Source organism: Punctularia strigosozonata (genome assembly GCF_000264995.1).
Source record: "Punctularia strigosozonata HHB-11173 SS5 unplaced genomic scaffold PUNSTscaffold_10, whole genome shotgun sequence".
NCBI lineage: Eukaryota > Fungi > Basidiomycota > Agaricomycetes > Corticiales > Punctulariaceae > Punctularia > Punctularia strigosozonata.
The window spans coordinates 460362-474759 of NW_006767442.1; the positions used below are offsets into that span (position 1 = coordinate 460362).

Sequence of the window (14398 nt, forward strand, 5' to 3'; positions counted from 1 at the left end):
TGCCGGCGCCGGGTGGCCGTGGAAACCCACACACCGCGCGCGAGGTCTCCCGGAAATTCCGTGTGCCCTCAATCCCCATATGCTGCCTCTGCGTGGTTCCCAAGCCTCGAGATAGCATGGACATACTACATATAAGAGCTTACGGCGCACTCGTCCACACAAGTCGATCCAAGATATCTGTACGTCCAGCCGAATCCCAATGTCAATTCATTCCATCAAGAAACATCAATGTCATCTGGCTTGGGACAATAGGTAGGCCTGTGCATGTAAAGACCCTCAGACCTCCCTATTGGACTGTCTCGTTGCCAGTATACCACCAGTCCTCCGAGTCTCATCCGGAGAGACCATCCACTTTGATTGCCTCGACGCTTCCAATGGTCAACTTGACGCGAACTCGACCACCACCACGCTGGCATCTATGGTCTTCTCCCAGCTAGACCAAGTCAACGGGCCTATTTATGTGGAAGGCGCGAAATCCGGTGACGTGCTACAAGTCGAAGTCATCGATGTGAAGGCTGCCGACTGGGGCTGGACTGCCATCTTGCCTGGCTTTGGCTTGCTTGCGGACGAGTACACAACGGCCGAGCTGAAGGTTCGTTTCTCTTTTCTGGATCGCACCGGGACGAACATTGACTGTGCCCGTTGTTAGATATGGAAGCTCGAGAAGGACGATTTCGGCGCGCGCTTTGCCTGGTTTGACGAAGCTAAGGGGATTAAGATCCCTCTAAATCCCTTCGCAGGCGAGATGGGCGTAGCTCCCGGCAAAAACGGTTCATTCTCCACGATACCGCCGTACAACACCGGAGGCAACCTTGATACGCGCCATCTGACTAAAGGCGCAACCCTATACCTGCCCGTCGAGGTTGAAGGCGCGCTATTCTCCATCGGGGATGGTCACGCAGCTCAGGGAGATGGAGGTACGTCACACGTCGGAGGTCGCTTCCAGAGCTCATCTTTGCTCCGTCCAGAGGTTGGCGGCACGGCGATCGAAACGCCGATGAAGGTGACGGTGCGCCTGACAGTCATCAAGGACCGGCCCTACGTCAAAACGCCGCACTTCACCACCTCCATCACGGGCCAGGACTACTATACCACTACCGGCATCGAATCTGGTCAGTCCAGCTGGCGCGCATCCGTCACGAGCTTATCCCTTGACATTGTCAGACATCCGTGAAGCGGCACGCGCCGCCGTGCGGCACATGATTGAGTTCTTGGCTGCGGAGTATGGTGTCACCCCTGAGCAGGCATACATGTTATGTAGCGTCGCGGGCGATCTGAGGCTACACGAGGTGGTGAGTGTCTAGAATGTCCGTACCTGGTCGAGCAGGATGTTGATTCGGTATCCTTGTCCGATGTTCAGGTGGACATGCCTAATTATGTGGTACGTTGATCCCCGAGTGCACTGCGTTCCTGAAGGCACGAGTATTCACCTCGTGAAACCCATTTTGTAGGTTGGCTTCATGATGCCGAAGTCCATCTTCGGGCACCGTTCCCAGTCCTGACAGTCCTGAGAAGACATAAGCCTCCCTGAGCACGCGATAACATCGCAGCGGACCGATATCGGGCCAGGCAACACAAAGAGTGCCGAGCTGTTAGACTGTGAAGTTACGAATAAGATTAAGAATATGCGTATCTGTGAACACAGAAGACTACGGGGTTATACATGTAAAGACAACACATATTATAAATTACATACACGCACTAGTACTACAGTACAGCTCTGCGTTGATTCATATTTCGATATGTGGGCGAACGATACAAACGAAGCTATCAAAGCCTTCGGATACCAATGTATGGTGGATGCACCAATCATTCGATTTGTTGTTATACTAGTGTAGCTTGGGAAAGATGGCGGCGAAGAAGACCCTCGCGAACTGTTTTGGTGCATAAGTATGACCATACGGAGCAGGTAAACTACACGACCGACCTTCCAGGAGGATGATCCGGGTATTTGTAGCATTGACGACGGACGTCTCATGACAGAAGAAAGGACGGTTCTTGTTAGACAGGCGTTTATGGTAGGCCATAAACCTGTCCTTGAAATCTGAAATTACATGCGGAATTAACAACAAGCACGATCGACGGCATCGTGGAACATACATTTCACCACGTATGGCAGTTCGTTAGGTTGGTCTCCGAAGCTCGGAACGTATCGCTTGACCTGGACGCCTGCCTTGAGGGTCTCGTCCAAGATGTCCATCTTGTTCAGGAACAGGATCAAGGTGGCCTTTGCGATGAGCGGGTTGGCGCAGACGGCTTTCCACAGGGTCACGGAGTCCTCCAACCGATTCACGAGAGGGTCTTCCTCCAGCATCAAGTTGAACGCGAGTGGCGCAAGGAAGATGATCGCCTGCACGTCGTCGAAGAACGGGACCCACGAGGCCCGCAAGCTTCGGCTTCCACCAACGTCGTAAATGTACCATTCACTGCCTGTCTTGGCGTTCACGTCGTCTATCACCGTCCCCCAGCTTAGTCCGGTTGAGGGTACAAATGTCCCGCGACTCGTACCAGACTCCACGGTGAAGCGATGCTCTTCGACGCCCAACGTTCGTACACGCGCTCGTAAAACGTCCGCCTCCGTCGGCTCATAGTCCACCGTCGCTATTCGCGCCACGTCGTCCAAGAAACTGACAGGACAATTATTCTCTTGGCTGATGACGAGATCCAACTGGGTGCTTACAAGCCTGGCATCTCCCGTAGCCGAACGCCCCATTTCTTGAGCACTTGCTGCACATTCGGATCTTCCCATAGAGAAACGATATCGTCCTTGCACTGCGCGAGCGCCATGGTCGGATCGTCCCGATTGCCGGTGACAGGACGGGAGCCCTTCCTCACCCGCTCCTTCTCCGACGGTTCACTCCATTCGTCGGAGCCAGAGAAGCTGCTCGTGTCGGAAGACGTGCGAGTATGCAGCTGGTTGCCCGTCGCCTTGGTCAAAATCCCCTTCCAGCCGCTACCCGCCCGAACGCAGACTTCCTGAACCGATCGCCTGCGGGTGGAGCTTACCCCTTCGGAGTTGGCTTGGGTCGCATTGCTGTACGTGTACGAGGTGGTAGTCGCAGCAAGACTTCCATGTTCCGAAATGGACGGCATGAGCTTGCGTGTGAGGGTTTGCTCGATCGAAATCAGTGGCGACAGCCGCATGCGTATCCGTCGATGATCATCGTTCAACCACCGCGTCGCGCTCCTCGGTCGGCCTTGCGGAGGCGATCCAGATATCGACTGGCCATGTGAGCTCCACGGCGGATGCGGATATTGTCGGTGAGTCGGCGAATGCTGCAGCGACTGATACGAATCAAGCTCATTCTGAATCACGTCCAGCAGGTTCTTGATTGATCTGAGAAAGACATTATCGCCATCAGCCCGAGGTCGGAGGGGAGAGGTCGGTCGCCATGCGCCGCCACGCCATCACGACGCGGCCTGACGTCGACGGTTCGAACGGAGGTTTCACATACCGGATAAGGTTAAGTTGTATGACCGTTTTCCACGCTGCCCTTTCCCGCCGGAAGTGGTTAGGAGCGAAGACGAGCTGGAAATCTGGGGAACGATCTCAGCACACGACATCGGCCCGGCGCAGATTCAAGGATAAGGACGAACTCCGTAGCGTGGTGCTCTTGCCGGATTCGGACTGGCCTATAATGAAGAGACAGCCACTAGATTCAGCGAGATTCGAGGGGAAGGAAAGCCAACAGTTTGTGCACCCACCGAGCAACAAGAGTTTGGTGGCCTTGCGCTTCCTGTCCAGCGCCTTCTTGTCCTCTGCTATAGCGGCATCGATTTCCTTGGAGATCCGCAGAGCTTCCTGCTGGGCCTCGATCCTCCTCGTTTGCTCTTCAGGCGTCTCGCCCGGTGGTGGACGCAAAAAATAAGAAAGCGGATCATCATATCGGTCGGCGTAGGTGACCGTGGTCACTCGGCCGTGCGACCTGGTGGTCATCGATCGGGGGGAGGGAGGGTATATGGGTGCGGCGGAGGAGGAGGAGGAGGGGATGTCGTTCGGACGCGATGGGCCAGGGTTGTGTGGTATTTGAGTGACATGTCCGCTCAGGAGCGCTTGTTTCAAAGCTGTGATACGCCACCGACTCTGGAAAAAAGAAATTGTTGAGTCGCCGATCGTTCGGAGGCGGACGCGGCGGTTCCTGCGTTGCGACGACAGCCTATCTTACGTAACCTCCGCCTTCCTCACCAGAACCCCCGGCCCGGATCAACCGAAGCCGTGCGGCATTCAGGCACCGACGCTGCGCCGAGCACGTCGGCCAGTTGTCATTCGATCAGAAATCGACAACACCTTCATCCCTTGATTGCTCCTGCGTCTCCTTTGCGTCAACTAGATCGCTTCCGCACACGGAACAAGCTGATGCGGGACGTCTAATCCAAGCTAGTTCGCCCTACGCTAACAACTACCTATCAATCGTACATTCGTTCCTCCTTGACACCTTTGATGCCGAAATATGCCCACACCCCTGCCGCATCGAGGTCTTCCGTGCCGTCATCTTTCACCCCAACGACACCATTTATCTGATAAACCGATTTCGTCTGTATCCGCAAGTGATCCGTCAGCACGCGGTCACCGTTGAGCTCATGCTCAATCAAGAAAACGCCGGGAGCAATGCGAGAGGAAACAAGAGGCGACTCACGATCCCCAAAGAAACTTTTATCGCTGGTGGGCCAGGCGTATAATGTTCGAGCTCCAGGTCCTCCTCTCCGTCCGCGACATCAGCGTCGCTCGTACACATCAAGGGTTCGTCCAGCCTCTCTTGGCGCACCCTCTTCTTCACGAGCTTGAGGATATTTCGAGCCGCGACCTCACCCTAGATTCATGACGACAGACAGATATCAGCGCGCAGTCCTCGGCGGTAGTAACAAATTCGAAGGGGAGACAGATATGCAGTTATCGGTCAACATCGAATGGCCTGCGCCACGATCGATTGACACGGGCGCTAGTTGGCCGGGGGGCCAACCTTGGATCACCATCACGCACCTGATAGTAGGCGTTATGTCCGGCCTGTATCGCACCGAACGCGTCCGCAGCGTCACCAATCGCGAACACGTGCTCGTACACCATCGCCTCGTCCGCCTCTGCATCTATCTGTGGACCAGACTCCGCCAGAATGGACGTGTCTGCCGCCCTGGCGTCCGACAAGATGCTGATAGGCTGTGATCCCGATGTCGCTGTGCCTTGAGATTTCTCCGTACCAGATGCAGGAACAACGTCGTCGACATTCTGGACGAGTTTGGAAGAGTGTTTGGTCGCATCCGAGCCGTCGCCCAATTCCTCGGATTCTTGTGCGGTTTCGGCATCCGACGCAGTGCCGTCAAGGGTTGTCTGAGAAGAATATAGTGTCGAGGATGTCGTCGAGCTAGGAGATGGAATTGTCTCGCCATAATGAGAAGTACCAGTAGCGCCGGTTTCTGCCGACGGGTCGTCCCCGAGATCGTTCGGCCCTTCCTCCGCTGTCTCCGAAGGTGCATCGTCATCGTCGTCACGCCTCTTCAATGGCTCTGCGTCACCAAGGAGAGACGACTTTCTCAGCGCCTGAGACAGCTGGTACTTCGTAGGGAGACGGAACCGTGACCCCGGGGGTAGACGCGTCGGAGTGGACGGAACCGTCTCAGCCCCTCCGTCCGAGGTCATGGACGATGATGTGGAGAGGGTAGAGGACATGGATGACGCTGTCAAGGTGCGCTTGAGGGCTGTTCGAATTGACCATATATGATTCCCGTTTGGACGTCGGTCGAGGGTAATCGACGAGAGTCTGTTCAAGGCGACTGCTGCGGTTTCTTCCTCCACCTCGGGCGACGAAGAAAGAGTAGGCCCGGATCCGCGTCTTGCCCTTGGCCGCGATCCAGTGACTTGCATAGTCCTCGCCACGCGCGTCATACCGGTGTTGGGATCCACAGTGGTAGAATCTGATTCCGCGAGCAAACGCGTATTGGGACGTTGACCGGTGCACAGGAGCTGATCAACGGCCAGGGTTAGAACAGCCAGGCATCTTCCCAGGAGGTAGAACGTACCACCAAGTCCGCACAGATTTCCCTTCCGTTTTCAGTGATCAAGACCTTTTCGCCTTTCTCGTTGTAGCGAGGATGGTTCAGCGATTTCATGCTCAGTCGTTCGCCAAGGATCGTCTTCACACCAGCGTCTTTGAGGGTTTGCAAAACTGCATACCAAGATCAACGTCAAACACGTTCATCTCCAGCGAAGAAGAAAAAAACTCACTCTCAGTGTGCATCATCTTGTCGAACTTTGGCAGCAATCTCGTTCGAGAGTGTAGCAACGTGACTTTAGTCGCCGGGTGAACAGCGCTGATGTCTGTGGCATATTCTGTAACCCGAGGAACGTCAACTTAAGCAGGCGGAAGAAAAGCTAATGTAAACCCACGAATGCCCAGCGCGCCACCCCCAACGACGAGCACGCTCTGCGCCGCTGCGATACGCTTCTGATCCGCACGCATGCGCGCGACAGCCTGTGGCTTCAATCCGCGATATTCCTCCTCTGCGAGTGCCTCCACCTCCAATGGCAAGTGATACCGCTTGTGCTTCGGAGGTGCGCCGTTCACGTGTTCATGTTCGGGCTCAGGGTGCAGCACCACAGGTTCCTCTAGGTCAACGTTCCGCGAAGGAAGTTCCTTGGACGGTGCAGCCGAGTCCTTGTATATCCTCTCGCCCCACATATCGATCGGGGCCGGGAGGTGCGAGCCCATGGCGTAAACGAGGTAGTCATATGCGATGGTCTCCTCCTCGTCCTTTTTCCTCTCACCGTCATCCGAGAGATGCTGTAGCCTGACTTCATTCGCGTGCAGGTCGATATTGTTCACTTTCGCATGAATGAACGAGTGCGGTAAACTGGGAGGGAAGGTGGTGCCGCCTTCGGGATGGGGAGGATGCAGCGCGAAAACATTCGTGTATGGTATAAATGCCTTGTGCTCGTGTCCGGGAAGGACAGATATCCTGGAGAATATGTAGAGATCTGCGTCCCGCCAATCAGCCTTCGTAGATTATGTATAGAAGTGACTTGACGTACGGTTCGCATGATGATTCCGGTCCACCAACACCACTCGCCACTGTTGCTCTTTCGTGGGTGCCCTTGCGTTTATGTCCTTGAGCCCTGCCGCGAGAACCTGCGCAGTTCGCGATCCGCCGTACGACGCGCCTAGAACGAGAATTGTCTTGGTGGACGGTCTTGTGTTCTTCATGATGAGATGATGTAAAGCTCGTTGCATGTTTTGTCGATGGCTCTGATGACGATTTGGAGGAAGGAAAGAAGCCAGTGGGGTAAGTACCGAGGGAGCGAAACGTCTACAGGAAGGCCGTCGGTGGAGCACGATTGGCGTAAGAAACCAGTGGGGTCATTCAATCGCCTCAGGCGCGTCCTCGGATCGGGGAAGGGTTGGCCGTCGAATCGAGTTGGTACGGGTACGAGGCACCGCGACGATGGTCTAGAAACAGTCCAGATGGAGAGCTTGGGGGGGATCAGGTCGTCGGGAGGAATAGGCTCTTGCCACTCGCTTATCAGATAAGCATGAGGAAGTGACACGACACGTGGGCGTTCTGCTGTGAGTTGCTCCCACGACCAGGATATAAACTCGACGTACCACCATGGCAGTCAGGCTCAACTAGGACTCATTCCCTGCGTATTTTGGCGCCTGCGAGTCGACGTGGACGCCATTCGTACACCGTAGTTCAATCCGAGGGTTACTCGCTTGGATGTGCGAGTCCATTGTACCGGCCCGCGCCGGCTGTCGACTTCCGAACAACCACGGTCTCCGCCGGTTCTCGACGCCGAGATCGCACGATCCCGGGGAAGCTTCAACATAATCTCATCCTCACTATTATACACACTTGGATTTGTTGACGGCGCTCCGTGGTGAAACCGTTCATTGCTAGCCGTTTCCGGACACCTCAGGAGTGCCGCAAGGATATCGTACGACTTGAGACTTCCCTCGTGGACAACGAATGGAGGTTGTCCGAATCGTCCAGTCGTTTGGTGTTTGGGATCACGATGGATGTCGCTACTGACTGTGCCAGTATGCTGAAGGCGCTATTCCACCGTCCTACGATGTACGAGATCGTCATTCGAACGCCTGCCAATCAATCGTTCTGTTTACAGCGTTGGCGTGCTTCTCCTCGAGAGCCCGAAGGTCAGACAAATGTCTCATAGTGGGCCGACCGTGAGGACAGTTCCATGGCTGGTCCATCGTCCCCATATGGCGTACAACCTGTGCGATAATTGTATCTATGAGTTCAGGGTAGACATCATGAATCTGTAGCACCTACAGAACGCATCTGCTTCCTGGTGAGGGGGTCGCCAATCATGACGCTCTTTCTACAGGCGCGACTCGCGAACATAGCCTGCGCCTTCGAACATCTAACCATCCGTCCAGTGGGCCGATCTTGCATGAGGTGCAGAAGCTCCTCGAGGTCTACAATGCCACGTGAGCTCCACAGGGCGTGTAAAACGGTTATGTTACCTTTCATGTCGAACACGGTGTTTTTGCTAACAGGCTGCGCTACCAACTGCAATCTACCTTGCCCGAAGGAGGCATTCTCGTCCACCGCAACGTCAAAACCGTTCTGGCGTAGAACCTCTATATTTTCGGTGACGACCAATTCATCTGCCGCTGTCAATTCGAGTGGTCTTGGACTGTCATAGAAGGTGAGGACAACGATAGTATTGGTGTATATATAGTAGATTACTTACCGGAATAGCCTCTGTGACTGAATCTTGGTCGTCTGTTGCAATGTCTCGAAGTTATACTTCTCGTCCGCTGCATGCTGGTCAATGATGAACAAGTCATCGCTGAAGGGCTTGTTCTCAACATCGGCTTCGTGATCGTTGGTCTGCCACTGACGACGCCGCGTTATAATGAATCCGAGGTTGAATTGGCCGAGAACATCCATGGTCTCGAAGTCGGATTTCGTGATGACGCGGGCCAGGGCATCGGCTGCTTTTTCGTTGTCGTCGGCGTTTTTCAGGCCCCCCGACGTTGAAAGATCTGCACTGGCCTCATTTGCGATGGCAGTAGTAGGTTGACAATCGATATCGCGCGCATATGGCGATCTGAGGGTGGACCATCTCTTCGAGACGCGTGAGACATCGAACTGTATGAGCACCTCGCGGTCGCCGTCCGGATACGTGCGGACGAATTCGGGGGGATAATGAGACGAGTTGGAAGTAGTTACGACGGACGAAGCGTGTAGATTTTCGCTAGTTGTTATTTCGCTGACGGTAAGCTCAGATGATATGTCTGAAATTCCATCAACTCGAGAAACCGGATCCCTTGGAGGAATGGCGGCATCCAGGTCAACGTCGACATCCGTGTAATCAAGCTCTTCTGAAGTCATACGTATCCGAAGTCGTTGCGTTTTAGCAACTGCGTCGACGTCACCGTCCGGGCTGTGACCTTGATGTTGGATGATATCTTCGCCTTCGTTCAACGACATGACATCATCGGCAATGGGTGGCTCAGATTGTATGTGACTGGCGTGGTCCGTCTGCGCAAACAAGGACAACTGAGACCGTAGCTTGCCCACGACACTTTTGGATGGCAAGCCGTTCGAGCGCTGCCGCTTGGACGGCCGCTCGTCTTCTTCGTCTCCTTCTCTCGGCGACGGTGTTGCGACAGTATCAGACCCATCATGGGTGGCCTCACGCCCCGGCTTCGACAAGTTCCAACCAGCCCCTCGAGTATCAAGCACCATCTGTACAGATCCCGTACGAGGTTTCATCGCGGATATGCAACCGGACGGGGCTAGCCTGGGCGTTGAGCTGGAATTCGCTCGTGAACCCAGTGTCTGGGCGTTGGGAGAAGCCTTCCAGCTCGCACGCACTGCAGAGATAGGTATTTGGTGCGTAACCGCCAACGGTGATGCAGGTGGCAGCGCACTGTCCGCCCGTAGACTGGGGCTTCGTGCAGCAGATGACATAGGTTCCGCTGCGTCTAATAAAAGCTGTGGAGATCCAAAACCTAAATCGGCGTCGGAGATCTCTGGTCGAGGATCAGGTTCCGGGGCCCCCGATTCTACGTCAATTGGCAATGCTGTCGCATCGGCGGCAGCACGAATCGCGGTAGCTTGGATCGTTCCATGGTCTGAGGTTGCCGTTGAGGGACGTCGAGACGGTGATATGCGAGAAGTATCATTATGAACCTGCTCGTCTTCGACGTCACCTCCTGCTGTACGCTCATCAACACGACTGACGTTTCCTGGGCCGGAAGAGACTCCGAATGTAGAGCGGGAGGCTGAAAACTCCTGTTCTAGAGCATCCTGCAAGCACATAAGGCTCTAGCTTCTCCACTTATTCGCATGGACTTACCTTCAAGGCTTGTATAAGGTTAATTTCGCTATGAATAAATATGGTCCTCTTATCCGGGCTCACGTTTATATCACATGTATCTGCGAGTTGATTCAGCATTGAGTTGTTGCAACGCGAAGTGGTGACATGGTGCTCACTGCCGGGTAAAAGAAAATCGGCCACAATGAAAGGCGATTGATGAATATTGTACGAGCGGTACACCTCGTTGAAAGCTTTCTGTACCTGTGATCTATCAGCAAACTGGTATGCGGATCTGAAAGCGAATCAATGTCACCTTTCCGGGGTTCCACGGGCGACCATTAACGAAGAAGAATTGCCTATCCGTTCCTGTACGACCGCATCCTATCTGGAACTTCGATATCAAACCACGAATACCAACATGAGTATATCTAGGCCATAGGTCGAAACTTCTCAACGCACAATATGGAGGACGACAGGGAACGAGAACCTACTCGGGTGCTGGATCATCCTCTCCGGACGAGATCCTTTTGCGTGCAACTTTATCTATAGTGACGTCGAGTTGGATATCCAGATCAACTAGATTCTCCAGCGCTTTAGGTCCCCACAGAGCAGATATGGAGGCTCGTGTGCTAGGAGCTCCAGTAGTCTGGATCTGCACAGATTTCTTCCTATTCAGTTGATAATGAATGTCAATTTGAACGAACTGCTATAAAGCGAACGTGCTGACCCTCCCTTCGGCTGATTGTAAACCGATAATCGAATCCCTTTGTTTTCTGCTGCGCAGGGTACGAGCGCGTAGGCATTGAGAAGACCGAGAGCCTGTCGCAAAGGTATCGGATGGTGGTCTGCGGTATCCAACAGGCACACGCCACCTTTCCGTATTCTCGTTTCACGTTTCTCTCGAGCTCCTTCCTTCTGACAGGCAAGGGGCTAAATAGACCGCTCACGAGCGTTGTAGTCCCGCGCTGAAGATTTGTTGAATGATAAGTCGATAGACAAGTGCTAACACGTATACTTCAGACTGACTTGCCTGGCGATCTTCGAGGTGCCCTTTAATCGACCGGCGCGGTCAAACGAAAGAACGGTTCCCATAGGTGCGCTCTCGGTAGTCGAGGTAGTGACTTGATTCATGTGCAGCACTGGGTGAGTACATGCATGAACATAGGGCCCATAGCATACCTGTTACGTTGTCGCTCAGCGCGCACAAAGATGACAGTGCTTCTCCCCGAAAACCGAAGGTACGGATGGTTGACAGATCTGAGAACGACGATAACTTCGAAGTATGGTGTTTCAATGCTAGAAGAGGGTTTGTGTCGTGCGCGGAGACTGAGGGAAAGGTTGCACTAACCAACACTCTCCCAGTCCTGCTCAGCTATGCCACAGCCATTGTCGACAACTTCGATTGATTGAAGACCGTAGTCTTTGAAGCGAACCTCTGTACATGGACCTCAGCAAAAGAGTACCTGCAGCGCAAGAACGCCGTACCTATACTGGTGGCGCCCGCATCGAGACTGTTCTCGACCAGCTCTTTCACCGCTGTCTGCAAGTCTACGACAACTTGCCCGGAAGTGATGCGATGCACTGACGTTCTATCGAGAGCCTTAATGGACTCATTTTTACCTCGATGAGCTACATTGGGAGGGGCCTCGTCCTTGTCAATGAGGGACATGAGATTATAGCTAAGTGTGAGATAGGTTGCGGCGAAAGAGGTAGCGCGTTACAACGGCATTACAGCCGTTTCCGAAAAGGTTGAGCGCAGCGCGAAAAACGAGCCGCGCGTTGTGAAGGCCCCTAAAATTGGGTTTGCCGCCAGCACATCGTGTTCAACGACGAACTCAACGATTATGCACCCCTGGACCGCATAGAAATGATGAATACATGTGGGAGGAGCTCAGAGGAACATGTGTCAGTGTGCTAAGCATGAAATTCAGAAGGATTTACTGTAGGGTCGAAGGAGTTGCAGGCGAAGGTAGTGTTAGGGAATATAGACCACCAATATCGATACTCCTTCGTCCAAACAGGGACACAGTGCAGCCCCTCAACCGTGAGGTACTTGCTTCGGGAGTCTATCGATGATTTCGACAACGAGAAGTTGCCGGAAGACTTGGGAGCTCGTCGTTGAGAACGTTGGTAAAAACCCCTATATCAGGGTTGCTGCTACTGCTAGAGATATCGTGCGGCGTCGCGCACTGAGGGGCAACATCGTCAGCATACTGTGTTAAGTCGTGGCGTAATCTACCGTGAACGAGAGTATAGGCGAGTGGAAGTTGTCAGAACGGGTGAAAAAGGGTCCACCGGGAGGACCTATTCGACGCGACTCAGAAGCCCTCCAGAGACATTGCACATCGAATTTCGCATCTCAAAAGTGGTAGCCTTCGGCTCTCCTATGCCCGGGCGCTCATCGGACAACAACAATAATGCGCTTCCATCGAGATACACAAATCGACGAACGTCCAGGACTCGCCGGCCTGGCTGTAACCCCATTTTAGGGTGTGTCCACGACATGGCCCGTTTTTCGCGCTGCGCTCAACCTTTTCGGAAACGGCTGTACACGCGGACGTGATAACAAATAACGCGCTGATTATGGTTTAACTATTACTAATCACCTGTGACAGGACGCGTTGTTGTGGCACAATTGTGCTACGACATCGTTTGCATGTTTCGGTGCACGAAGTCCGATGACAGACAATAATTTCAGGAGCACTACTTATGCACTATAAGACTGGGACTTCACAAACTGATAGCTAAGCCAGCGCTGCCTCATGATTTGACAGGTACCCATCCATCCTCCCTCATCTTGGTCACGATCCTACTGATATTCCTGCAGTCGTCGATGCCAGAGTGGTGCCTACCCTCAAGCGTAAGGCCTAGACTACTTAGCATATCCTCCAATCCCCTGACTCGCTGTTTTCGGCCTGCCCGTTGTGTGCGATACATGCTCGCAAAGGCCGTCTTGATATTGATCCAAGGTGAAAAGTGTTCATCAATGCGCAGCGCCTGGTTCGAGTCCGAGCTAGCATCGTCTCCACCGAACGAGAGCCGCAGTTGTGAAGGCAGCATCGTCTTCAGATCCCAATCCCCGCAAGTCAGAAAGGAATAGCTGGAAGGATTCTCGGTGAAGTGGTGTGTCCTCATCCACTCCGCGTATCTCGCCCAGACGATAGGGAACGCATCCGATTTATCCACAGTTTCCTGTTTACACGGCACATAAACCACCGTGAAGATTGGATGCGAAAACCCGAGCTTCACACCTGAGTGATGCCAGTCAAAGAGACACAGAACTCTGTCAGTTGCGGTTTGACCACAGGTCTGACGTATTCGTGGAATGTGGCTTCATCAAGGACCCGGTTCGTGTTCAGGTCATAAACGAGTGTCGGAAACTCGATGATCTCTTGCGTAATTTTGGGTTCTTTGTCATCGCAGGTTGCTTCGAAGTCGAGGATGAAGAGATATTCCAGCTTGTGTTGTGCGTTCGCCATCGTTCTGGCGTATCTACGTGGCAGAGCTCTGGAAATGCTCGATGCTTAGAGGTGATGCCCTGCCGCGCATGTGGTACGAGTGGAGTCACTGCGCACCCGCGGTAAGCGTCCAGGAAGTCAGCAGGCGGATGCCTAGTCCCACGTGCACATACGATGAGTCCTAGTGCTAGCTTATCCTATGTCAGTGATATTATTTATGTTGTTGACTGCGACAGGAAGTCTACCAAATGTATGGAAAGATCAACTCAATAGCATAATACCGATGGGGCCGCAGGCCGGCTCATTGCCTACGCGATCTGGCAGTCTTGCCATTTAAGTCGATTGGACAGAAGGGTACACTTGGTCCTGCCTCTGTGAACAACACCCGCCGGTTAGTCTACTCCAATTTGCTGCCCACAGGTTCCTATCCAGCTGATCAGTGCTGCTTTGCATTCTACCCGCTCTCTTCGTAGGTTATGTGATCATAGTATTGTCCCAATCATTCGCCACTCAGTGCTTGGCATCATCACTGGCGGAATGTTCAATGAAGCCTTGTTCTTCTTTGGGCGGCAGCTTGGCGACATTATAGTACCATATCAGCGGCTGATCCCGAAGGCTGGTATGTACATGCCTTTCATCCGGTGGGATCATCCGCTGATCCTCG

The 14398-nt window shown here is 53.6% G+C and overlaps 6 protein-coding genes across 6 annotated transcripts; 1 reads left to right on the forward strand and 5 right to left on the reverse strand.

Moving 5' to 3' along the window:
* Positions 1 to 199: 199 nt before the first annotated feature.
* PUNSTDRAFT_72164 (Formamidase) lies at positions 200 to 1390 on the forward strand (the record flags this gene model as incomplete). The annotated part of the gene is made up of 6 exons (XM_007385925.1): positions 200 to 252; positions 310 to 592; positions 650 to 917; positions 969 to 1112; positions 1165 to 1292; positions 1361 to 1390. The coding sequence occupies 6 exons, from the start codon at positions 200 to 202 to the stop codon at positions 1388 to 1390; spliced, it is 906 nt and encodes a 301-aa protein (XP_007385987.1).
* Positions 1391 to 1824: 434 nt separating this feature from the next.
* On the reverse strand, positions 1825 to 3937 carry PUNSTDRAFT_115062 (G-alpha-domain-containing protein; the record flags this gene model as incomplete). Its single annotated transcript, XM_007385926.1, has 7 exons — positions 1825 to 1874; positions 1928 to 2044; positions 2101 to 2627; positions 2681 to 3337; positions 3456 to 3537; positions 3598 to 3633; positions 3706 to 3937. 7 exons carry the CDS (start codon positions 3935 to 3937, stop codon positions 1825 to 1827), a joined length of 1701 nt encoding a protein of 566 aa, XP_007385988.1.
* A 470-nt stretch (positions 3938 to 4407) lies between these two features.
* PUNSTDRAFT_72018 (FAD/NAD(P)-binding domain-containing protein) lies at positions 4408 to 7196 on the reverse strand (the record flags this gene model as incomplete). The annotated part of the gene is made up of 10 exons (XM_007385927.1): positions 4408 to 4536; positions 4638 to 4700; positions 4767 to 4811; positions 4982 to 5121; positions 5731 to 5959; positions 6016 to 6161; positions 6221 to 6325; positions 6383 to 6506; positions 6591 to 6970; positions 7025 to 7196. The coding sequence occupies 10 exons, from the start codon at positions 7194 to 7196 to the stop codon at positions 4408 to 4410; spliced, it is 1533 nt and encodes a 510-aa protein (XP_007385989.1).
* Positions 7197 to 8072: 876 nt separating this feature from the next.
* PUNSTDRAFT_72337 (uncharacterized protein) lies at positions 8073 to 9345 on the reverse strand (the record flags this gene model as incomplete). Its single annotated transcript, XM_007385928.1, has 4 exons — positions 8073 to 8219; positions 8278 to 8423; positions 8472 to 8644; positions 8702 to 9345. 4 exons carry the CDS (start codon positions 9343 to 9345, stop codon positions 8073 to 8075), a joined length of 1110 nt encoding a protein of 369 aa, XP_007385990.1.
* A 952-nt stretch (positions 9346 to 10297) lies between these two features.
* Positions 10298 to 11945, reverse strand: PUNSTDRAFT_72028 (DNA mismatch repair protein MutL; the record flags this gene model as incomplete). Its single annotated transcript, XM_007385929.1, has 10 exons — positions 10298 to 10395; positions 10453 to 10537; positions 10590 to 10704; positions 10768 to 10944; positions 11004 to 11095; positions 11149 to 11241; positions 11303 to 11397; positions 11456 to 11572; positions 11625 to 11711; positions 11762 to 11945. The coding sequence occupies 10 exons, from the start codon at positions 11943 to 11945 to the stop codon at positions 10298 to 10300; spliced, it is 1143 nt and encodes a 380-aa protein (XP_007385991.1).
* Positions 11946 to 13102: 1157 nt separating this feature from the next.
* On the reverse strand, positions 13103 to 14243 carry PUNSTDRAFT_53952 (uncharacterized protein). Its single transcript, XM_007385930.1, has 4 exons — positions 14208 to 14243; positions 13465 to 14125; positions 13224 to 13399; positions 13103 to 13136 (listed from the first exon to the last, which is right to left on the reverse strand). Exon 2 carries the CDS (start codon positions 13753 to 13755, stop codon positions 13522 to 13524), a length of 234 nt encoding a protein of 77 aa, XP_007385992.1. The 5' UTR covers positions 13756 to 14125; positions 14208 to 14243; the 3' UTR covers positions 13103 to 13136; positions 13224 to 13399; positions 13465 to 13521.
* Between the last annotated feature and the right edge of the window lie 155 nt (positions 14244 to 14398).